The sequence below is a fragment of the Pyrenophora tritici-repentis genome, chromosome 2 (genome assembly GCF_003171515.1).
Source record: "Pyrenophora tritici-repentis strain M4 chromosome 2, whole genome shotgun sequence".
NCBI classification, from domain to species: domain Eukaryota; kingdom Fungi; phylum Ascomycota; class Dothideomycetes; order Pleosporales; family Pleosporaceae; genus Pyrenophora; species Pyrenophora tritici-repentis.
In genome coordinates this window covers 3,321,434-3,346,171 of record NC_089391.1, presented here as the reverse complement: position 1 = coordinate 3,346,171, position 24,738 = coordinate 3,321,434, and the positions used below count along the sequence as shown (strand labels likewise).

The 24,738-nt window shown below is 51.1% G+C and overlaps 7 protein-coding genes across 7 annotated transcripts; all 7 read left to right on the top strand.

The window, feature by feature from the left end:
* Positions 1 to 2,049: 2,049 nt before the first annotated feature.
* On the top strand, positions 2,050 to 3,542 carry PtrM4_067200 (SNF2-family ATP dependent chromatin remodeling factor snf21; the record flags this gene model as incomplete). Its single annotated transcript, XM_066105763.1, has 3 exons — positions 2,050 to 2,312; positions 2,382 to 2,786; positions 3,284 to 3,542. The coding sequence occupies 3 exons, from the start codon at positions 2,050 to 2,052 to the stop codon at positions 3,540 to 3,542; spliced, it is 927 nt and encodes a 308-aa protein (XP_065964390.1).
* Positions 3,543 to 5,470: 1,928 nt separating this feature from the next.
* Positions 5,471 to 6,036, top strand: PtrM4_067190 (MARVEL multi-domain protein; the record flags this gene model as incomplete). Its single annotated transcript, XM_001933413.2, has 3 exons — positions 5,471 to 5,552; positions 5,605 to 5,887; positions 5,940 to 6,036. 3 exons carry the CDS (start codon positions 5,471 to 5,473, stop codon positions 6,034 to 6,036), a joined length of 462 nt encoding a protein of 153 aa, XP_001933448.1.
* Positions 6,037 to 9,017: 2,981 nt separating this feature from the next.
* Positions 9,018 to 10,673, top strand: PtrM4_067180 (uncharacterized protein; the record flags this gene model as incomplete). The annotated part of the gene is made up of 1 exon (XM_066105762.1): positions 9,018 to 10,673. The coding sequence occupies one exon, from the start codon at positions 9,018 to 9,020 to the stop codon at positions 10,671 to 10,673; it is 1,656 nt and encodes a 551-aa protein (XP_065964389.1).
* A 272-nt stretch (positions 10,674 to 10,945) lies between these two features.
* PtrM4_067170 (uncharacterized protein) lies at positions 10,946 to 14,494 on the top strand (the record flags this gene model as incomplete). Its single annotated transcript, XM_066105761.1, has 1 exon — positions 10,946 to 14,494. The coding sequence occupies one exon, from the start codon at positions 10,946 to 10,948 to the stop codon at positions 14,492 to 14,494; it is 3,549 nt and encodes a 1,182-aa protein (XP_065964388.1).
* A 4,165-nt stretch (positions 14,495 to 18,659) lies between these two features.
* Positions 18,660 to 20,486, top strand: PtrM4_067160 (AraJ, Arabinose efflux permease; the record flags this gene model as incomplete). The annotated part of the gene is made up of 5 exons (XM_001933412.1): positions 18,660 to 18,864; positions 18,914 to 19,123; positions 19,176 to 19,437; positions 19,485 to 20,308; positions 20,362 to 20,486. 5 exons carry the CDS (start codon positions 18,660 to 18,662, stop codon positions 20,484 to 20,486), a joined length of 1,626 nt encoding a protein of 541 aa, XP_001933447.1.
* A 563-nt stretch (positions 20,487 to 21,049) lies between these two features.
* Positions 21,050 to 22,639, top strand: PtrM4_067150 (Myosin-tail-1 multi-domain protein; the record flags this gene model as incomplete). Its single annotated transcript, XM_001933411.1, has 1 exon — positions 21,050 to 22,639. One exon carries the CDS (start codon positions 21,050 to 21,052, stop codon positions 22,637 to 22,639), a length of 1,590 nt encoding a protein of 529 aa, XP_001933446.1.
* An 844-nt stretch (positions 22,640 to 23,483) lies between these two features.
* Positions 23,484 to 24,458, top strand: PtrM4_067140 (DDE-3 multi-domain protein; the record flags this gene model as incomplete). The annotated part of the gene is made up of 1 exon (XM_066105760.1): positions 23,484 to 24,458. One exon carries the CDS (start codon positions 23,484 to 23,486, stop codon positions 24,456 to 24,458), a length of 975 nt encoding a protein of 324 aa, XP_065964387.1.
* Positions 24,459 to 24,738: the final 280 nt, after the last annotated feature.

Genomic DNA, 24,738 nt, shown 5'->3' with positions numbered 1-24,738 from the left:
TACGCCTAGAATCGGTACCCGAATAAAGATAAAAGTACTGATGGTGTTGCATATAGTATGAGGAACCAAGGCCTGATGAGGTGGAAACCAGAGGTGTCCACTCTCGCTGCAAGGCTTTAAGGTCATCCTAAGCTCAAAAAAATCACCAAAGATGAGGGTAGCAAGGATAAAAAAAAGCTATTTACTACAATCGCAAAACAGGCAAGTGAAATATAAGTTAGCGGTCCGGCGCAAACCTGAAGGGCAGAGGAAATGTTGTACTGCATAGGGAACACATCGAATTGAGGCAGATATGGAAGCTTAGCTCTTCTTAATCTTATAAATTACTGGAAGGGAATTTGGGTCATTAGGTAAAGGTCAGATCAGAAGAAGGTGATGTTGATGTGAAAGAGGGCGGTTAGCTAGGGGTCTCGCCTCTGTTAGGCAGAAGCGTTTGCCATTATGATGACGTGGTTTAAGCTAGGTTTCTCCCTTCCGCATTCCCATGTTGACTCGAATATTCCATTACAACACATATCAAGAGTTGCGCTTAGTCTGTTTGAAAATAAAGTGGGGTAGTGTAAGCGCGCTTGCTTGGGGTCATTCTCCTTGCTTATAAGCGACCACCACAAGGCTTCTACACGTGCTTTAAGCTCACCTTACGCGCTTATAGCACCTGCAGCACTGCGGCAAACAGCTTAGCTATCTCCTTGATTGTGTACACTGCCAGTGTTATACGGTACGTATCTGCTCTAGGTTGCCATCTTGGCGCACGAGACCCTATAGCAACATCAACCCACTGACTAAACAAGAACCCTCCCTTACACCTCTTCCTCTTCGTTTACCTACCTACGCTTTCCAATGGAATCCAGTTCTGGCGCCTACTCCAGCGCGACTGTCAGCGACTCTAGCGCAACTGTCAGCGCGGGCGGCAATGCGAGTGTTAGCGAAAGCGTACTACAGTCACAATCGCGATCAGAAGCAGAAACAGAATCAGAACCAGGATCTCATGGCACACCACCTGGAAACCTACCGAATAGAAGAAAGAACCTCTCCTGGAGCGACTTCCAACACTGTGATTCCATGGATGAGCCCGCGTCTACTGCCGAAAGCACGCCACCTACAACCCTTGCCGAAACCGCGGACCTTCTTCGAAAAGAACGCACTAGATTTCTAAACAAGGTGCCTGTTGACCTGAACAGCACACTCTGTTATCCTCCGGATCGGTCTGCTGTCATTTTGGTATATGACACAGCCCTCTCGCACATCTCTGCCAACAACCACCTCAACATCTATGTCGAAGCCAAATCCAAGATCAACATCATCATCGGCCTGAACAAAGTTAGGTGTACTGATCCTGCTTTCAAACAGGGTATACTGCCGCCCCTCGAGCCCATGTATGCAGGCCCCCGGATCGAGTACAACAAAGATCCATACGGACGCCACGCGCAATGGAGGCTGAATGCTTGGAGGAAAGACCGCTGGCCGCTGTTCCTACCGGTAGAGGCCATGAAGCGTGAGAGAGTTATGAAAAACAGGACACTAGAAGTAGGAGAGGAGAGGTGGAAGTTGGACGAGGAGGATTGGGAGGACTCAATGAGCGGTCGTGAGGGAATGAAGATAGTGCGAAAGTGAAAGAGAACTCATACACAAATGGGATACTGGGATGAGTAGATGCGTACGTCATTGATTGGCACAAGCTAGGAAGTGCTTAGAGCAAAAGTTGAGTGTATTTTGGCTTCCATTTGGAAGGGAATGAATGGCAGATGGCACCTGGAATTGTAAGTTAGCAAAATTGCGAGTTCTAGCAACTGCTGATTTTTGTTGCCAGGGCCGGGAGAGAATTGATACAGAGTGTGAAAGGGCACAAAACCAGCGGGCGTCAAAGTGAAAGTATAGAATACCAATTCACTGTCAACAAAATGAATCATTCACTTACAGTGCCCGCGTACTGTGTGAATGTATAGCTATAGACCTGGACCACGCCTATATATTCTCTGCTTAATTCCCCTAACTATACCAGCACGACTGAGTTTGCTCGAGATCTCAACTCCAACCTTCAACAGCACAATGGGTTCGGAAAACGAGGATCGCCGTTCTACGCGCAAGCAATCAAAGCTTACATCGTCCCCTACGCTCCTTCCTGTTCACGAGGAGGAGGTCATGGAAGACATTTCTGTTCATGAGGAGGAGGTCATGGAAGAAATTTTTCCAGAGCTTGACGGAGAGGTTACTGACACTTCTGCTTCAGACAACCATGAGCCTGTTGCTACACCTCCGCGCTCTCCCTCTATCTTTGCTACTTCCTCATCCGACTCAGAGGAAGAGCAATAGTCACCCAACCTTGACACCTCAGGCTTTATGCCCTCGGCTTCCAATGACTTACAGTTCGAGTATGACAGCCCCACCGGTCTGGATGCCGAGGAACTCAACGCGTTGTTCAAGCTACCCCCTCGTCCTAAGAATGATCCTCGCGATCTTGCTAGCTTGAAGACTGAAGGTATAGCTAAGTCTTTCATGTGGCTAGGGATAAAGCCGAAGCTGGGTCTACCATATGATTTGGTGCATGGGATGGAGCAGCAGCAGGCGAAAGATGCGAAGAAGCTCGAGGAGCGGAATGATATGTATGATGAGCTAGACGAGGGGGAGCAACAGGCGAAGGCCACGGAGGAGGATGATGAGACTATTGAGGCTCGTCCGGGAAAGCGACAGAAGAAGGCCATGGAGGATGATGATGAGGCTGGTACGAAGGCTACAGAGGACGATGATGAGTCTGATGAGGCTCGCCCGGCAAAGCGACAGACGAAGTAGGGGATATGAGAACCGGGTTCAGGGAAAATGTGAGTTAATAGATGTCCCACCCTATCTTCATCTACGGATGTGTTGTAGTATCACAGCATGAATCCAAGATTTTTGCGATTTAGCTTCATTCCTTCCATGTTCAAATCATGCCCTCGTTCGTGAAGTGATTTCCCTTTGGAGACTCCAGTTATACAAGTGACCACCCTTAAGGATGTAATTGCTATCCACATACTCTCTCTCTTTCTACTGACGGGAAAGTGCCTTTCCCTTGACCCTGCACAATAACTGATACTCAACTTTACTTACTACCCCCAAAACTACGCTAGTCCTGATTTCGACTGACCATCATCAACTTGTTTACACCTTGATGCTGCCTCACCAACCTACGTCCAGGCACCACTAAATACCACACACTCACATTACACAATAACAACAACACTAAAGCCAACATGTCTAGACAAAAGACTACACCCGTACGTATGCATCGCACTGACGTATTCAGCACATTTACTAACAGCCCTATAAAGGAAGACATCGAAGCTGCAGCCACCATGCTGACATTGCGTCAGCCGGTGGTCTTCGCCAACAGCAACCAAGACCCTGGCAACTACAACGAGCGTACCGACGCACGCGCGAGGGCCGTATCTACACTGTCTGCGGCAGACTCACAGGCGACAGTGTCGGCCGCGGAGACGATTTCGCGCGAACCGACACCGACACCGCCAGCTAGGCGCATTAACACTGCGGGTGCTACGGCATAGGATGGCCTTGGACACAAAGCCAGTAATTCGGGCGCAAAGAGAATCTCCTTGGCGGAGTATACTGCGATGAGGAAGAAGACTGCGAAGGATAAAGCTAAAGGGGAGTAGGCGGTAAGGGGCGTGGCAACGGTGGAGGACACTGAGGCACAGAACGCGGGATGTTGGCCTTCAAGGATTCTTTTGGTTATGATGAGACGGAGTTTGATGCATTGGATTCGGTAAAGACATGTATATATTAGACGGGCATAGCCAATATCACTCAGTTGGCGAATACCGAGGAGCAGGACTGCAGAAGTTTATGTGATATAATGCTTCATTGTGACTCGACGTGTGGTCAGTAGAGATATATACGCACATAGGCAGCTATGTATTTGCATTGCTGAGGTCATGCACAGTGGATCAGATGGCCATAACCCGGTCACGCGTGTCAGCTCGCTAACAAGCGTTCAGCTTTGCGTAATAATGAAAAGGATGCCGCAAAGAGGTACCATCTTCAATTCAAAAAGTAATTCTTTGCCCTGGAAGGCTTGCTGTATGGAAAGTGGATCTGGACGGCCTGACTCTTTGACTGAGGAGCTCATACCTGTGCGGGTGACGAGGGGGGAGGCGAAGAAGAAAGCGATTAAAAAAGATGCGGAGGTGGAAGTCAAGAAAGAGAAGAAGACGATGGAAGTTCTGATTGCTTCCACGCGTATGCTTCTCTACACTGAGGCGATTGAGACCGTGATGGCGGCTCGCCAACGTCACCGTCTAAGGCGAGGACTACGAGGCGACAGAGTCGCAAGACGGAGACATGGAGGACGGCGGTGAGTTTGGGGAGGAGACAGACGGTATCGTGGTGGACGAGGAGGTTTGTGGCCGGGGTGGAAGAGGCCAAGGTCGCTCGAATCCTCCAGAAGCTGCTGGTAGTCGTCAAGACCACTGGAAAGAGAAAGTGGAGCGAGAAGGCCAGGGATGAGTTGAGGTGGGCCTGGAGAGACTACAAGCGGTATTGGAGGTAGTCGGCGGTGAAGAGAGTGGGTAGCTGGAGACCCTTACATCCATGCCATATCGGCTATGGAGACGACACTTACTGTAAGTACTGGTAGCCGCGGAAGCAGCATGTGTGCAAATACATGATTCCAATATGCTCCGCAGGCTATATCCTTAAATTTCTACAACGCACGAGTATTCGCCAAATACCGCCTTTCTGAAACTCGGATACCCGGTCGCGTTGACAGGGTTGTGGCTTGCTATTATGCGTCTACGTAGAAGGCGGCTCTTGGGAGGTCTTGAGAAGAGCGAAAAAACCAGTTCCATCGATCGATGTGAGTGTAATATCACGTAGTTGTACACTGTCCGAGTGCCGTGTTTGCCGTCATATGCTTAGCAGCCGCGTCAGAATGTGGGCTGTAAAAAATGAAACGTGCACCGCCACACCTGTCGCCCAAAACACCGAGTGCATGACGACGCGCGAAACAAGACTTGTAAACAACACGTTCGTCCCAAGAATAGAAATGTCAGTTACAGAAGCAATGGAGATGAAAGGGACAAGAGGAAAAAAAGTGAGAATAAGCGGTGACATGACCAGCACAAAGAGGAGAAGATGCGCGAAGGTTTGGCAACGCGTCGCATCGGGCACGGCGCTAAGACAATAAAGAACGGAAGAAGCCAATCAGACGACAGCAGGTGGCAGCATGGTCATGCGCCACTTTGCGGTGACGTCGTTTCAGGCCTTGCCAGGGAAAGAAGTCGCGGCGACAGCATCATCGCACAGCCTGGCCATTCCACAGGCATAAAGGACAAGGGAGCTGCTGTGTCGCACTTCTCTTATTCTGTCTCTCCACTGCAAAACCTCCGCTATTGATCTTCGCTGCTAAAACTCGTCCTTATCCGCACACCCCTACGCCCATCAATTTCACACATCATCAATATCCAGTTCCAGAAACATGGTTGCTCCAGCTATCGTCATGGGCCTGCGTGGCGCCCAGGTCGTCTTCAGCATCATTGTGCTGGGTCTTAGCGCATATCGTATGTCGCCAAGAGCAATATCTTTCTCAACTCCCTACTAACGATGCAACAGTGGTCGATGCCTATGTCGCCTGGACCCCGGCGAGTGTGGCTTTTATGCTCTTCACGTCTATCTGGACTCTGCTTGTCGTCGCATATCTTGTTCTCGCGCCCATGCGATTCCCTGCCGCAGCCCACAAATACGCCATTATTGGCGTTGAATTCATCACCATGGTCTTCTGGTTTGCTGCTTTCGTCTCTGTAGCTACGCGCTGGGGTGGCTACTGGTGGGTGGGCAGGCATAGCACCTTCCACAACTGCGGTGTTGCTGCTATCGTCTTTGGAGCCTTTGCCTGGTATGTTGACCCATCTTTCTTGGTGGCGTGACGCATTACTAACTTGATATAGGTTGACATTCGTGGCTACCACCGTGCTCGCTGCACTACATATTCGCAGCAGCCCTAAGAGCGACACCACTGCTTCTCCCAGCATGGCCATGGCCTAAGCGTCACTTGGCTGGTGAAATCTACTCGTCGATGACGCAATGCGATGCAGGACAAGGATCCGTCTTGCACTCAATGATACCCCATCTATCTCTTATTTCCATATGCAATATATTGGCGCCCGGAATGGGATGCGGCGCGGCGTTGGTGGTTCGTGAAGTCGGCTCGATATCCTGGTTACTTTCCTCATCTCAAGAGAGATAGTTTACGCATAATGACACGATAATTTTCAGACATTGCTCTTAACGCTGCACATTGAATCTACGTGAACATCGCTGGTCAACCATGTATTCACGCAAAGTGTCTCGGCTCATTTTTATGTTGCACACGATAATTTAATGATGATGGTTTGTATTGTGAACTACGTACAGTCGACTCAACGAGGCATCCCAAACTATCGCATCCAAAAGACTTGGAACAATTACAGCGACGCAGCCCATTCGTGATCGCAGGAAAACCCCTAGCCGGTTTGTGTCGTGCCCCGCGTTGTGCCCAAGAAAGGGTGACTGGTTCGTGCAATATTGTATCTCCAGCCAATTGCAAACGTTGTGCTGTCTTCTATCGGCCAACATCAAGCTTGTCGACCGAAGACCCATATTTACTGCAATTGCTCAGGCGGCTAGCATGTGCAGTTAAACGGGACCTGGATTCTCTCTACGCGCACCTTGTTGTTGTAGCAGGGATACGACAGAGGCGCTTTGCACGTGATGTCATTGTTGACAGTGTGAAAGACACTTCCACCAAGAGAAGCACATATATTTTTCCTTTCGTCCAGAAACGTTGCGGCGGGTATTCTGCCTTCGGTGTTGTCATAAAATATCGTGCAGTTTTTGTAGTCTTCCTGGGCAGTAACGGACGTAATCGCAACGAGCGTTGCAAAGAGGATCGATTTCACTAAGAAAGGAAGGCGTTAGTTGTGTGGCCCGTGTAAGATATCCCAAGACACTTGAGACTTACTTTTGGCGGTGTACAGAGGGAAGCTGTTCAGTTTCTTTGGGATTTGATTTATAGCCGTGATCGGTTCGTGCGTGTAGGATGCAGATCTCGGGATGTTTCTGGACTTAGGTGACAGGACGTGTGACGATGGAAGCTTGAGGATGAGAAGATTGGAGCGGGTGAGACAGGAATATATAGTAAAAATGCTGATCCAAGTGTCTAGTCTGTGGTTTTCTGAAAAAGAGCTTGATAGCCTTTGTTCAGTGCTACACAAGGGAATCTAGCCGATAGGAAGGAGGCGGATACGACTCCCTACTGATCATCCAGTGTTGGGAGTTCGCCATGATTTTTGTTTGTTGGTTCTCTCCACGATAGGCAAGTATATGAAGAAGCTTGGTAGAGCTCTCGTCAAATCGAGTAATCGATGGTTCTTCAGTCTGATACGCCAAGGATAGCTCTCCACAACACCCGGTCTATCATAGGTCGGGCGGTCACACGATCGATGGCGATGACGGTATTTTCGCTGCCTGTGGAGAAATGGGACCTAAAATGTGAGTATGTGCATACCTACCTATGTGTGAGCCAATTCATAGTGCTGACTTGCTAGTGTTGGGATTATCGGCCCGGGTACAGGCCGTGATGAACCATTTTACCGCCACAAATCGTAACTCGCCTTAATTTCTGTCACGGTTTGGGGTCTATCCTGTTCTGCGTCTGCAGTCGCAACTCACTTATGGTAAAGGCGCGATGCCTATTAAGGGCTAGTGCTGTTGATGGTCACCCACATACATATACAGTTCGTAGCCTCATACAATACCACCTCACCGAACATCAACTTTTCCAGGTCAACGAAAGGTCGATATCCATCGATTTTTCATCAAAACAAGACTCAAATGCCTTCTTAAATCTGTTTTCCAGCGTCCTCTTCCGGCTGCAGGCGCTGTGGCAGGCGCGCTGGCCTCTTTTGTCTTTCATCTCCCTGGTGAGCTGAGATGTCTTCAAAATGGCCCGTGCGCTACTCAGATTTTCACGTTCGGTCGAAGGCCACAACCACCGCTAAGACAAGGAGACAGCCTTGACACTCCTTGTTCTTGCAAGATACAGGCATCTGCCAGGCCTAAATACAAAGGCTCTCCATGCGCAGAGCTACGGCACGACCCGACAGAGCACCGGCTCTCCACACCTACAACGACGAGAGCTGCCCGCAGCTCTCTAAAGACCAACGGTCAGAGTCCCCGACCTGACACAACACGCAAATAAGGCAGCCAGCATAGCCTTACATACAAATTGGAGACGGGAAGGACAACTTCTGGCATCGCCTTGCCTTCACACCCACCTCTCCTACACCTCGAAGGCCCTGTCCCTGCTTCATGCAGGGCCATGACACCTACACGACAGAGCACTGGCTCTTGACCGCAAATAAGGCAGCCAGCATGGCCTTACAGATTCGCAACTTTAAGAGATAAAGAAGAAGGACAGGCCTGGCTCTGCCTCCCTACTACACCTATCTCCTTCGACACAGGCATCGCCAAGCCTAGTACAAAGGCTCTCCTCGCGCAGAGCCACGGCTCCGATTCGACAGAGCACCGGCTCTCCACACCCACGTACCTTTTTCTTACTCTCTCTTACGGCACTTAGCTGCCTCAGAACACAAGGGATCCACCCTAATGCCTACTGGCCCCAGAACAAGAGCTCTGCTTCATTGCTCAACACATCCCTGGCCCCACGGCCCAGAACCTAGATAGAGTCTTTTCAACTGGCGGAAATTACCCTACCAGACTGCACACACTGCCAACACCCAAAGAATAGGAGCACCTGAGTACCATACAGGGCGCTACCCGTCTTTCATGCCCCCTGGGAGGCTTTCATAGGACGTTAAACAATACATACATACATACATACATACAATACCACCTCACCGAACACCAACTTTTCAATTTTATGGTACCCTTCAAAACAGTCCCAAAACCCGTCAGATTGATCGCAACACAGCTCCGATCCTACCTCCGCCATCCTCCAGCCGTGCAGAGCACTGCGAAGGACAAGAATGGCGGACGTAGGGACCCCAGATCGTCCTTTGGCGCCTGGGAATCCGGCTGCAACACGACCAGATGAGCCCGCCTCACCCAATCACCAGAACCTTTTACGCTCCTCCAGATGGTCCCAGATGACTCCTCAGTCTGGCTTCTCTCTGAATACCGGTAGAGGAATACGCAACCAGGCATCAGCCAGTTTAACAGGTGTGGTAACCCAGAAGATTGCACCAGCACTCCAGGCCCTCCAAACCAAGTACAACATGATCTCAGCACTCGCTAGCACTATCGACGCCTTTATGGGCCAATACACGAGCCCAGAAGAAGCTCCAATTGCCAAAGCCCTCTGCAAACAAGTCATAGAGGCCCTGACCAGCACCCTTAGTCCCTCCCAGGGCACCACTCCCAGGACTACACCCAACGCAAACAATTCTGAATCCCCCTATCAATCCTGGGCGGAGGTGGCCAAAGCCCCGAAAAACTCGGCCCCCCTGGCCAGGGGTGGGGCTAAGACCTATCCGGCAGCAATCGCCCAAAAGAATGCTCCACACAATAACAGACCAACTGATCAGCGCATCCTGATCACCACCCCAGCAGAGGCACGCCTCGCGCGACCCTCTGGATACGCAGTTCGGCAGGCCATCTGCCAGGCAGTCCCAAATATCACTTTGGCTGACGTGCTCAAGGCCACCGCAACAAAGACGGGCTGGGCAATCACCCCAGCCAGCCTCGAAATACAATCACGCCTCATGGAGGAGGAGAACCGCCAGCTTATGATCCAGGCAGTCGCTGGAGACAGCGCAAAACTCCCCACCGTCTGGACTAACTACGCGGTCCAGGGACTAGCTAGCGCCTTTACAGCTCTCGACGGAACACCTATTAATGTCACTACTGAGTTAATTAAGGAAGAAGTGCTCGCACAGACACAGAAAGAGCCGGTTAGCTGCCGGCCTTCTAGGCACGGTCCTGGAGCAAACATGCTGACTACCTGGATTATATCCTTCACCGAGAGGGTCCCCTCATTCCAGCTCTTTGACAGCAACTGGTCTAAGGAAATCAAGAAGGCCCCCATTATCGAACGACATAATCCTGGCTGCCAGGGCTTCTGTAACCCCACCAGATGTACCCGAGACCCTCGTTGCGGCACCTGCAGCATTCCTATAGCGAAACACACCGGCCCCCATGGGGACTTGTGCGAAGGCCGCCCTAGATGCGCCAATTGTCACGGGCCCCACTGGGCCTCATACTCCAACTGCGCTGCAGCTCCCTGGAGAACCGCTGGCCGGGTTGTCAGACCTACAAAGAAAGAGCTGAACGCAGCCCGCCGGGCAGGACACCTAGCCTACCTCCAGGAAAGCCTCCAAGCCAACGCTTCTGGAGGTAGCGTAGATGAAGCAGCACCAGACCTCCCCCGACCCACAACCGCAGATGAACCCACTGAGGTCCCAACACAAGCACCGGCCAAGAGAAACCGAACCCCAGCAACCTCTACCTCCGAGGCTGGGTCCACTCTAGGACCAGCCAAAAGGCCTACACGCAAAACCCACAAAACTACTAACCTCAACCTGCGCCAACTCTCACAGCAGAGCGTTACCCGTAAACCGGACCACACTAGTTCGTCGTCAGAAGCGACAGACGTTGAAATGAGCGAGTCCTCTTCTGCATGGTAGGACAACACCCACACAACGCCGGCGGTAACCAGCCGCACACACCAGCCCAAGGTATATTGATTGCCTGGGCCAACGTTGGTAGGAGATCACCTAGCCACATCGCAATCTTGCAACTTGCATGGGAAACAAAAGTAGACGTTGTATGCGTCCAAGAACCTTTCACCTGCTTAGACTCTAAAACCTCAACACACCCTGGGTATAACTTGCACGCCCCAGTGACTAACTGGGGCCATAATGACCCTAAAACTAGAAGAGCACTCCGCCCTCGGGTTATGACCTATGTCCGTAAAGACTATAGACTTGAGTCTGAAGTCATCTTCCCAAAAATTAACCGAGACCTGCTCTGGGTTAAGGTGAACGGCTACTCAATTCTTAACGCTTACCGCCAACCTGCCAGCACTGGAGTCTTACAATACATCACTAACTGCACTCCCCCACCCTTATCTATTGTAGGGGGGGACTTCAACGCCCGCCACCCAGCCTTTGAGCCTGGCACAGACGCCCGCAACGGGGGCATTGAACTGAATCAGTGGTCAATTAACAACAACATGAGCTTCATTGGAGAGCCGGGCGAAGCCACACACCAGGCTGGGCATGTCATAGACCTTACCTTCTCGAATATCCCCTTTGCCACAACTGAAGTAGCAGAGGACCTACACTGTGGCTCTGACCACTTTACCTTACTCACCACAATCCCCGCTAGAGGGCGCCAACCTCTAGACCAATTCCACTACAGGGTGCCAACAAGACGCCTGCACCAGTTTAACGCTCTAGTTGAACTTCACCTCCAAGCACACCCAATCAGCCCTATCAACACGAAAGCAGACATTGAGTCATCTATTGCCAGCTTAGAAAGAACCCTATGGGCCGCGCTCAAGGGCGCTGGCACACCAGACAGGGCAAAAGGTCACTCAGCACCATGGTGGACAGAAGATTGCGTAGAAGCCCACAGCCGGCACCGGGCTGCCAGGAACTTAGCAGAACCAGGGACGGTCCCAATCGAAACCAGGGAGTTCCTTGCCGTCGTGCGGAAAGCGAAGAAGGAGTACTGGGCGAACCGGATTAACAATATCACTACAGATGAGGAGTTATATAGCCTGCTAGGTTGGCATAAACTTACCCCAGGACAGCAGGACATCCCACTTATCGTGAACAACCAAACCATCTCAGACCCACTAGAAAAAGCCGAAGCCCTGCGGGTGGAAATCCTGGACCGGTTCAGCGCTGAGGACGACCTGCCGGAACCAGTATGGCCTACCGAAACACCGGCGGGTACACTGCCATGGGACACCCACATCCCTATGGAAGAAGTCGAGAGAAGCACTATTGGGGTGTCCAGCACCTCGCCAGGCACCGATCGAATCACCGTCCGGCTTCTCAAGACCTGCTGGGCTCAGGTCAGGACCCACATCCGCTCTATCTTTCAGAAGTGCCTTGAGCTCTGCTACTTCCCCACAGCCTGGAAAACGGCCGAAGTCGCCATGATACCAAAGGTCGGCAAGAAGGACCGCACCTCCCCAAGATCCATGCGTCCAATAGCCCTCCTATCCTGCCTAGGCAAAGGACTTGAACGGGTTGTAGCAAGACGGCTGGCCTGGACCGCAATGACTCACGAGATACTCAGCCCCCAGCATGTAGGCGCGCTCCCGAAACGCTCTGCAATGGACCTGCTGGCCTCCTTCACACACGATACACAAAGAGCTTGGGCATTGGGCAAGAAGGTGACTATGGTTACTATGGACGTTCAAGGAGCCTTTGACGCACTTCTTAAGAACCGGCTACTCGTCCGCATGGCAAAGCAGGGCTGGCCAGACCTAGTGCTCAAATTTGTCAACAGTTTCCTCACAGATCGCAAAGTCAGGGTTAGATTAGGCAAGGCAACCACCCAGTGCTACACCGTGGCCTGCGGAACACCCCAAGGATCACCACTGTCCCCAGTCCTCTACACACTATACCTAGCAGAGCTTCTAAACCAGGACACAACCCGCCGCTTCGGGTATGCTGACGACGTCTGCATATACCGGGCCTCGAACTCTCTGGATGAAAACGTTCGCCTGCTGGCAGAAGATGTCAGAGCTATCAACGAGTGGGGTGCAGCAAACAAGGTTGCCTTCGCACCAGAAAAGTTGGAAATGATGCACCTTACTAGGCAATGGGATAACTATTCCCCGCCCTGTGTTGTGGACGACTCCCTCACCATTACACCAATCACAGATCAGGACGACGGAGTCCAACCCGCCTGCCGATGGCTGGGGGTCTGGTTTGATCGAAAGCTCAACTTCAAAAGACACGTTGAAACGAGAGCAGCGACAGCCCGCAAAGTTGCCCATCACATCCGTAGTCTTGCCAACACAGTTAATGGCCCCCCAGCCTCAGCCCTCCGCAAAGCAGTCACTACCTGCATAATGCCATGTCTCCTCTACGGAGCAGAAGCATGGTTTGAAGGCCGCACCAAGAACCCTCTGACCAACCGATCAGACCAACCGCCCGTAGTCAGCACTAGGATTAGCTGGCACCTCAAAGCCCTCAACCAGACACTCACCATCGCGGCTCGCGCCATCCTCCCTGCCTGGAAAACCTATCCAGGATGGGCACTCTTTCGAGACGCCGGCTTACCATCAGCACTCATTATGCTAGAAGAAGCAAAGCTGAGATTCGCTCTGCATCTGCAAGTAGTCGATAAGAACCACCCACTTACAGCCAGGATCAAGATCTCGGTGATACCGAAGGGCAGGGGAGCTGGAGGTTTGCAGAAGCCACACTCCAAAGTCCAGCGACTTGGGTTGATTCTTCCTACCATTCCCAGACACACCCTCATAGCGCCGCACTACTCTCCAGGGTGCCGCACTGACCCAACAAACGGTATAGCCAAGGCTGAGGCTGCCAAATTATTTACGAAGTGGTGGGACACCCTTACCAACCAGGACGTCACCATCTTCTCTGATGGATCAGAACAGCGCACTGACGGCGAACGCTTTGTCACCTACGGCTACGCGATATACCAGGCCCAGACCCAGATTGCCATAGGGAGGGGATCGCTTAATCCCCAATCCCATGTATTCGATGCCGAAGCAGTGGGTGCTTGGAGAGGTCTCCAGCACGCCATCAGACTAGCCCCCCATGGCCACCGCAGGCTATGGATGTGTATTGACTCAACGTCAGTTATCTGGGGTATACGGGGCAACGCCCCCACATCGTCGCAATGGGCATTCCTTGAGTGCCAGGCAGCAATGGCAGTCTTCAACATACAAGTACGCTGGTCGCCAGGCCACACCGGGATTATTGGGAATGAGGCAGCAGACCGCCTTGCCGATGCCGAAGCAAAAGCACCCAGCCAGCCTTACGGCATGGCCGCGGAACCGACAGCATCTGGGGTGCGTTCAATCGCTAAGTCCTTGCTCAACGCTGCCAGGCAGCGCTGGTGGGACCAAACTCGGACCCAAATGTCGGCCTGGTACCGGCAATGGGAACTACCCTACCAAACCACAAAGACACCAATCGAACTGACGCTTCCACGCCCTGTTCTCGCGCATCTGCTGGCTATCCGGTCACGACATGGGGACTTTGCATGGTACCACAACAAATTCAGACACGACACAGCAGAATTGAATTGTTCTTGCGGGCGACTTAAAACACCTGAGCACATGCTCTTCTGCAGAAAGACAAGACGCTCCTTTAGCAGATGGCCGCTCCGACCCTCCAGCCCCCCAAGCAATATGAAAGAGGCCGTCAGGTACCTCAAGGCTCTACTCACTGAGCCTGAACACTTCGAGTCACTCTTGGAGCTCACCAAGTACTTCACAACAATCTGCCGGCGATAATTTCAGTTTTGGCATTACAAAACACAGTACTAGGCGGCCTTTAGCCGCTTATGTCTATGTCATCAGTCCCTCGCTCATTTACCACCTCTACACCTCCTCCCCCAGCTTCAACGCTAACGCCCTAGGCCTACTAGCCCCAGAATAAGAGCTCTGCTTCATTGCTCAACACATCCACAGCCCCACAGCCCGGAACCTAGATAGAGTCTTTTCAACTGGCGGAAATTACCCTACCAGACTGCACACACTGCCAACACCCAAAGAATAGGAGCACCTGAGTACCATACAGGGCGCTACCCGTCTTTCATGCCCCCTGGGAGGCTTTCATAGGACGTTAAACAATACATACATACATACATACATACAATACCACCTCAGTTCAATCCTTCAATTCTTCCAGCACCCACTATCCCCCACAATTTCCTATCTCGAACAACCCTACTACGCACGCGTAATCAATACGCGTAAAAGTCCGAGTATTGAATGTCAGCCGAGCAGATTCTTGCACCTTACAATGTATGAACCCTTTTGTGATTGCGAAGTTAGCAGGTCGCTATAGTCATTTGGTGCAAATATCGACATTGTTAGATTAGCACAAAGTTACTCGCATGTGCAGATAGTGCCATTTTGGAGTACTTTCGGAGCTACTGGGCAGTACCAAGTCACTACTTCAGAAGACCTGAAAAAAAAGAAGCTTCATTTATACTTCGGCTCATTGCGACCGGCTCATTGCGAACGCCTCTTCGCAGTTTGAGCGCAGCCATTCATCCAGTTGTGCAGGAAAAGGCACGAGGGGAGGCTCTTTCTACACAAGCCCTGTGGGATGAGTCGATAGATACAAAGCTGGACAGCAGTCAGAGGGTTACCTGATGTAATCAGAGTAGATGAGATAAAAAGCCTTAATGATGGGGACAGCTTTGTGGGCCCATGGAAGAGCGGTTGGGGTTCGGCTAGGTCAGCATGGATCGAAACTAGATATTCCAGTTTGCTTCTGTCTAGGAGGGACGGCCACAAGTGTCCTAGACTCTGAGTAGATATAATAGCGCAGTACGAGAAGCCGTCGCTCAAGCGCTGGCCGACTCTCGTCACAACAGATCTCAAGCTAGCGCCCAGACGCCGAGTATCGGCACAAGCGGAAGGAATGGCTCAGGACAATGATGCGGGGACAACTATGTATCCTGACACTGATTGATACGCGCACATGGAAGAATATGCTGCTCATACCTTCCTGCATCCCTCTCGCTGAACGGTGTTACTGTCGCTATCGCGCCGCGCAGTGTGTTGTAAGACAGCCTGCTGAACCACTGCAACTATCCGGGCGTTCCCTACGCGATTTGGGACGGGAGAAGGGTGCGGTAATGGACTCTCGTTGTGCTGACGGCTAAAAGCGCAGGCACAGAGGCGTCCAGCAAGTTTATCGACGAGCAGCGTATGCTGCAATTTCTTGGTCGCTTCGTATAGATCGAGTGCCACATACTGTCGAGCCAAGTGAAACCCGGCGGCCAGACATCCTCGGTCTGATGGAGATAACATAGAAGGGCCCGCAGGTGGTCGTAGTGGTGTGTTGTATCGAGCGCGATGCTGCCCTCGACAAGGACAAGATCTACTTGCATGAACCTCAAGGCAACTGAAAAGATGCAGTGCGCAAAGGATGTTTTATATCGGGTTTATGGACTGCTTCGATATTTTCATGATCATTAAGCACTGTTTGATTGACATTTGAAGTCTGGAGTAGCTGACGTAATCACGCCTGCCGCCCAGGCTACCACTGCCGCGGACACGCAAACTAACGTAACGCCTCCATTTTCGACCTCTCTGCCACCAATCAACACGATACCGATGTTAAGACAGCAGCCTACAACTGGATTTTGCCCCTTCCTTCGCATCCGTATGCCCAAATGCACGCCACTCACCGTCGTCGCTGCTTTTGCTCCCGCACCACTCTAAGCTTTCCCACATCTCGCTATCGGGCGTATCGTCCCAGGCAGATCCGTTGTGATTTCATCATGGAATGGAATTGGAAAATCCAAAGATCCCACACAGCATACCCTGGCAAACATCTAGAAATACCCTTTCACTCGCGGATCTCGAAACCAACAGCTTGACAATGCTTTGACGAAAGACTGTAATCATCAGCTTCTGCGAGTTGTACGAAACGATAGAGTCTACCGGGCTAGATGGCGGGTAGGGTAAGCTACATCGGCATAATCCATGTTTCATGCAGTCACGCGACAGCTTCTACACGTAATCACATGACAAGACTCCGCAATCATATCGTTTTAGAGCGGGCAGGGCGACTGGGTATAGTCAACCTCCAATCTCTGAAAATATACTGACGCTGATCCTGTCGGAGAGCCAAATCAGTACAGTAGCCAAAAACGGATCGTTGCGGAGTACATGGTCATCGAGATGTTGTCTAAGAGCATGGTCTACACCTACAAAGGAAGAGATACGTGAACAAGAACATTTTTGTGACCAAGAAAAGACAAATAAAGACTCAACGCTGGCTGTGGCGACATCAGTGGGGGTCTTCCGGAAAATGCCCTTGTACCGTAACGGCGGTACGCTATGCTAGGCGGGAGGCTTGCACATGCACGCATACAGGCAAGAAAGTTGAATGCAAACCAGGTGCTGAAGGATCATATTCCGCTGAAAATGCGCTGGCATCTTTTGGGGTGGTTGGGATGGTTGGGATGGCTAATCACCTAGCGACTTCAGGACAGACTCCACTTTTCCGGACATCTGCGGTACTGATGATGAACAGTGCTCCCTGCTCATCTAACTTCAAGCCCTTTCATACGACCTCACTCCAATCCTACGAATCGTGGACATATGGCATTGGCGACATGCGTCGAACCTCAAAGGTCGCTGTTCCTCTTCCTGCTTGACGCTGGATGCACCGCGCTACTTACCTAATGCGAGTCATCCTTCCATCACAGAAGCTGCGTTCTGAATCAGCAACAAAACTTATCCTTTTTCCTCACCTCCTTCGGCTGTCCTTATATTTCGGCTTGCTTGGGCAAACGCCAAAACCATGACTACGGGCTTGTTAATCAATACCAGGCGTGCCTCTAGCCAGCCGTGACCCAACCTCCGAACCTATAACGGATGCGTTCGATATCACTCCGAAGCTCCATCTTCATGTGCCGAGTACGCCTTACACAAATCCCATGCGCAAGGACTTCTTGGCTATATAATCCCGTCCCGACTTTTCCAGACGCACGTTGGAGTTTGATAGAGCAACCACTACGGAGACGGTCGGATGTTTGAACTACAGCAGCCGCTAGCTCGTGCTGGCAGTGACCCACGTTGTCGCTTGCGCCGGAGCAACCCTGCGCTTTGTCCATCTCAATGCACGGTCCTATAAGTCAAGCTACGGGCTTAGGTATGGATCGATACGAGGTGACGGCGAGACCGTGAGGCACAGTTGCTGCAATACACGGGACGCCTGTCGCACCGCCGGTAACTGCGTCACGAGGGTTTACCGTACAGGATATGCAAGCCGCCGTTGCATCGTCTGGGGTATCAATGTAGATTGCAACAACATTGTTTTTCTGCACTTGGCACCAGGTTCGTCCAATGGGCCTTTGGGTCGGAATGCCGGTCTTCGCAGGGCGAAGTCTGACTAACCCCCAATCCTTCACTTCATACCCCACCCTCACGCAACTTCGGCCAGGTTCGTTATCGAATCAACACCGGATGAAATCCAGACGTCCGGGTCGCTGTTCAAGATTCTGACCGTATCGACGGGTACGAGACGCCACAACGCCAGCTGTGTTGCTGCAACTTCGCGGTGCGACATGGAAAACCAGGTCATTCGACGGTGAACAGGATAAAGAGAAGCGAAAACAGCGCGCTTGCCAGAATGCAGGCGTTTGTTCGTCCCGTTTTCAGCATCGCTCGGTGCATCACGACCCGGTCATTGGAGGACGAGCCCTATTTAACCGGCTGCCAAGGCATGCCGAAAACCTGCCGAGACGCTTACCCAATATAAGATGCTAATTCGGTATTACGGTCTGTCTCTCCGCCTTAGCCTAGTCAGGTCGCGGAGTATCTGGGGTAATGAGCCGGGGTAGCGCGCTGCCGTTATGGTGTGCAGTATTATAAAGGGTAAAATCCCCAATTGCGCTTGAGCTCAAGCAGCCTTCATCGCTCCAACTTCACCATCATGGCTATCCTCAAAGCTCAAGATGGCACTTCCGACCCCATCATCACCCGCATGGTGGAGCAGGACAAGGTGCGGTGGTGGAATAAGCCAAACCTGCGGTTGATGTACATCTGGCTCTTTTGCTGCTGCATGGGCGTCGAGATCACCTCCGGCTTCGACTCTCAGCTCATCGGCACACTCCAGTTCTCAACGCCGTTCAACACCTGTAAGATCCATACCTAGGCCTCTTGTCAATGTGTCTCTAACGGTCGCAGTCTTCGGCGAAGGATACAAGGACAAGGATGGCAAAGCATCCATTAAACCGAGTATCATTGGCATCATGTCGTCTTGCTACCAACTGGGTTCCATTTGCGCCGTTCCAGTCGCTCCATGGTTGAGCCAAAAATACGGAAGACGTATGTCTGTCTTTATCGGCTCTGTCATCATGGTTGTTGGCGCTCTTATGCAGGGATTCGCTCAACACAGTAAGCCCAAGATTCTTCCGGCTGCGTGCTATCATCGCTAATAATTTCACAGTTGGCATGTACATCATTGCACGTATGCTGCTCGGTTTCGGAATCCTTTTCGCGATTGTCTCTGGATCCTCATTGATCGGAGAACTGGCCTACCCCAAGGAACGTCCGTTCATGACATCGCTGTTTAACGCCTCGTACTTTATCGGTTCGATTGTTGCGGCTGCCATCTCTATCCACACCACTACTATTACAGGCAACTGGGGCTGGCGAGTTCCTTCTTTGCTCCAAATCTGCCCTTCTTTGCTGCAGATCTTCACCGTTTTGTATGCGCTCCCTGTCCAGACTGGAGACGAAATGCTAACTTTATTAGTCTGTTACCCGAAAGTCCACGTTGGTTGGTCAGCAAGGATCGCGAGGAAGAGGCCTTTGCTGTCCTAACCAAGTACCACGCTGAAGGCGATGCGGACTCAATCCTCGTGCAAGCAGAGATGGCCCAAATCCGATCGACAATCAAACTTGAAATGGAAAACTCGAAACAGTCGTGGATGGACATGGTCCGCACTCCAGGAATGCGACGCCGTGTTGTCATCTCGGTGTTCCTTGGTCTTTTTACCCAAATGAGTGGCAACACTCTGCTGTCCTACTACCAGAATCTTCTCTTCGGATTGATGGGATATACGTCAAACTACGCCAAGACACGCATCAACATTGCCAACGCCTGCTGGAGTCTCATGAACGCTGTTGTCATCGCCCTTGTGGTTACCCGATTCCGCCGTCGCTGGATGTTTATGCTTTCCGCTGGCTCCATGACCATGGTTTTCATGGCTATGACAATCTGTTTCCAACGTCTCCAGCTTGCCAAAAGCCAGGGGACCACCAACAAGGCAGCGCAGATTGCGTCGCTCTTCTTTTACTTTGCCTACTCGCCATGCTACAACATCGGCAACAACTCGCTTACCTACACCTACTTGGTCGAACTGTTCCCATACGCGCAGCGAACCATGGGTATTGGTATCGAGCAGCTGTTCGGAAAGTTGGCAGGATTCTTCTCCGTCTACGTCAATCCCATCGCCATCGACGCCATCCAGTGGAAGTATTTCGCCGTGTACTGCGCTTGGATCACGTTTGAATTCACGTTCGTTTACTTCATGTACCCTGAAACGTACAACCGCACGCTCGAGGAGTTGGCATTCTGTAAGTTTCAACTTCCCGTATTATGACCCGATTGTATGCTAACACCATGGCAGTATTCGAGGACAAGGAACTCGCCGACGAGGCTGTCAGGGCTGTCGAAAAGACCGTTAACCATGGTGCAGAGGGAACCGTTATGCACGAGAAGAACGAGACTAGGACTATTGAACGGGCAGCATAAACTGTCATTCCGTAATTTAGTGTATGCAACGATGCAGCGAGCACCACTGCTATGAATCTACAGGTTGTGGCAATCTAGCCAAGGCATCGTGTCTTCCAAGGTTCCGTTCGATGCGCATGACCTTTCTTCAACAGAATCACCTAAGTGCAATAGAATATATGACAGCGGCAGCGTGGTTGACTCTCATCATTCTTGATACTATAGGCGCCGAACACGCCTAGAGTAACCCCTCTATACTGCGTGTCAAATGATTCCTGTTACCCAGGTGCATGTGGCTATCCTTTCCCCCCAAAAGCACTGTGTTGATGTAATACGCTATGTGGGGTTACAGTGAGTTTAATTCCAGGCTGCTGTGTGTGAACAATGAACCATAAGTCAATGTCAATCAGCGTTATGTTGGAGGAATATTAAATGCACTGTATATGAACAAATAAGTAACAAGAAAAACTATAGTTATGTAACAGTGAGTTTCACAATGTATGCTAAGAGCAGTATAAAATCGGTTCTATCTATACTCCCTATAGAGCAGACATTGCCAAACCCCGGAGGTTACAGTTACTACAATGTCTCGCCGCAACCATTCTCGTTCTGATGATAGCGTAGAGGATATGTTGCATAATATTTCGAAACAAGAGCGCCGTATCTCCAAGCAGGCCTCGGAGATTACATACCTTGAGAACGAACTCGCCGACTTGGGCAAGGAGGTCAAGCACTGGCAATCCGAGCATGGGAAGGCTAAGGACGAGGCCCACCGCCACGCTGGAGAGCTTTCCAAGCTTAGACGTGAGTGCAAGGCTCAAGACGATACGGTCCAGCGGGTGCGCGACCAGGCTTCCAAGGAAGTCTGTGCCATGCAAGATAAGTTTCGGCTTGAGGCAAAGCAGCGAGAGAAGCGTGACAAGAACACCGACCTTCAGATTGCCACATTGCAACAAGCTTTGGCCACCAAGGAGGACGAGATCAGACAGCTAAAGGAGAGTTATGCAGATATTAAGCACCATCTTGACAAGGAGCGTAATGAGAGGGAACAAGAACGGTCTAATACATGTCATACTCCTGCTGCTTATTCCCTTCCTCGTCAGTTGACCGGAAAGTTCGCAGCTGAGCCTTACCAGTCACAGTTGCATCGCCTCAAGCCCGCGCAGTCTTCTATGGCCGACTCTGACCGCATTGCAAAGCTCGAGAAGGAGATCAGCCGTATGGAGAACGTGCATGGCAGTCAAAGTGAGAACATGCATGACAGTCAGAGTTGTGAGGAATATGAATCCACGCTTTTCGAGCAGTTGGCTGGTGCACTGGATGCTCAGAAGGCGGCTGAGGCCGAGACTGATGGTTTGCGTCATTTGGCCAAGATGAATAAGTTGTTGATGAAGCGTCGCGAAGTTGATTCGGAGCGCATTGTCCAATTGCTTTCTGGCCAGGGCGAGATGGTCGCGCGTGCTATCCGGATGGAGATGTCCCAGCTCCGTTTCTCCGGGATCTCAGGCGTTGCCACAGAGCCTGTGGCAGCTCAACAGCCTGCTTTGCAATTCTCTGACATGCAGGTTTCTGCTACAGAGCCTGTGGCACCTCGATCGGATGTTTTACCCACAGTCGTCCATCATGATGTCCTTTGCCAATCCGACATGCAAGCCGTCTCGACCGCACCGGATGTCTCTGCTGACACTCCGGCCTCCGACAAGTCTTCTGCGACCTCATCGCCTACAGATCAGTCTATTCAGGAACCCGACGCGCTTCCCAACGTGGCCGTGACCATCAACATCACGCCATCTGAGAAGCGCAACTGGACCTTGCTCCAATACGTCCAGCACGCCATCTCTACGAATTCCTCTATCAACATTAACGGTCCTCTCCATCTCGTTCAACAGTTTGTAAATGAAATGGAGAAGACTGAGAAGGATCATGTTGACCAGGCGTCCCTTGCCAAGCGGTGGGAGAAGGTGGCTGGTGAGTATCGTGCAGAGGTGGATGCGATGAAGGAGTCGATCAAGCAAGGCAAGTGTGGGGTTTCAGAGCATCGAGATTTGGCGTCGAAGCTGCGTGCTCGTGAGCATGAGCTGGAGGCGAAGGAGTCGCAGTTTCAGATGCACTTGCTCACCCAGAAGCCGCTTGTTCGCGGGGACGAGGACAAGACGAAGGAGTCGCAGTTGTAGATTCACTATCTCAGCTAGCGAGAGGGGTTGGTAAGCAGTGAGGTACGTTTTCACGGTAAGCTTTGTTCTTTCCTTCTTTGTTTCTTTATTTAGTCAGTGCCGGTTGCATCATTGCGGTTGCTTTGACTAATAATCTTGCATAGATGTTACTTACAATAGCCTAACTCTAGTCTAATTTAATCATGCGCAGAATTTATTGTTTAGAAAATAGATCGTACTACATCCTAGATTTAAGGTATCACGTGACCGTCTCTTTACGAACGAACATTCAAATTTCACGGGACCTTTATCACGTGATTTTTTTTCATGAAAACTTACTATACCTAGCTCCCTTCATGATATCATCCTGATAGACTTAGTGAACTAGTGATCTTCTAGACCTGCATCTGCTGGACGAGAAAATGAACGTGTTTGATGTCATCGTTAACGTGAGGCATGTGCGCCAATCAGCATTAACTACCGACGTCGTTGCTGCCTAATACAAGTCGCCAGGCAGCGGCTCGGAGCGCGTCTCTTGTTCACGTCTTTCACCAAAAATTATCGGGCTACTGCAAACTGTCCTTGTATACACCTCAGTAAAGCTTGCAGTGGCGTTGTCGCATTTGGCTCCGCTGTGGTCTCATCGCGCTTCTGCTCATATGGGTGTTTCTCGAAATACCTTGAGCCACCTGGATCTGGTTGGCTTGGTGGCCAAGAACATCAACTCCTATAGTAATTTGTTAGTAAATCGATGCAGCCACGCTTTCTAACACCCACAACGTATTTGAAGTTCATTGTTTGCTGCGATCGCCTCTACTGACTCGCGTTTTTGGTGTTGCAATTTTCTCGAGCCCATCTCATCGCGATGCCAGGCACCGGCCACCGCTTGCAGCCCGCTGTTCTCCAGGCTATCCTCGACCGAATTGCTGCCTGCGAAAGTGATCGAGCCATCTCTAGAGCTACAGGTGCGAGCCGTAACACAGTAGCAAAGCTGAGGTTGAGCTTAGAGTTTTGGGGCGTGCCTTATCCGCCGCGCTGCGTTCGACTTGGGCGGCCATCTATACTCCGGCAAGCTCAGCGCGAAGGCCTTCAGGCATACCTCAATGGCTCACCGGGCGCATACATGGATGAGATGAGGGACTTCTTGTACGACGAGTACGACGTTAGGATAAGCCTTGCGAGCGTTTACCGAGAGCTAGAGAAGATGAGATGGTCTCGCAAGCTTGCAACAAAGCGGGCAAAGGAGCAGAGTGAGCCACTCCGCCGCCTCTATCTTGCCAGGATGGCGCAACACTATAAGGCGGAGCAGATCGTTGCGTTGGACGAGAGCGCCTGCAATGAGCGTACGGGCGACCGCAAGTATGGCTGGTCTCCAATCGGGGAGCCGGTGGAGCTATCACACAGCTTCAGGCGATCAGAACGGTGGTCGCTGCTGCCAGCCATGACGATAGATGGCTACATAAGCTATAAGATCTTTCAAGGCGCGATTACATCTGAGATCCTAGAAGACTTCTTAGAGTTTCAAGTGCTGCCGTTCTGCAATCCTCACCCAGGGCCAGCCTCAGTAATCGTGCTTGATAACGCCTCCATCCATCGATCAGAGCGTGTACGGGTGCTTTGCCAAAGTGCTGGAGTACTCCTTGAGTATCTGCCGCCATACTCACCAGATTTCAACCCCATCGAGAAGAGCTTTAAGCAGCTCAAGGGGTGGATGAAAAGGAATTCAGCGCAAGCGGAGAACTTCATTGACTTTGGGGTCTTTCTTGAGTATGCAGCGCAGCTGGTGTGCTGTAATATTAACTGCAGAAGCTGGTTCCATAGGTGTGGCTATCCCTATTAATTGTGCTTTTAAATGGATGCCACAGTACGTTTCTATAGGTAGATGATACCATACAAATGCGAACGATTACACCTTAATGCGCAACCCACAAAAGCGATTTAATAATTCTAAAAAAATAAGAGCTATTTCTATACATATAGAACTATCTTAGGAAGTTAACCTGTTATAATCGCATAACGTTGTAGTGTTGTACATAGGGCTATCCAAATAGACTATTGTTGCAGCGCATTTGAAACGCCTGAAAAACCTCAACACTATAGCGGGCACGGGCCGCTGTCAC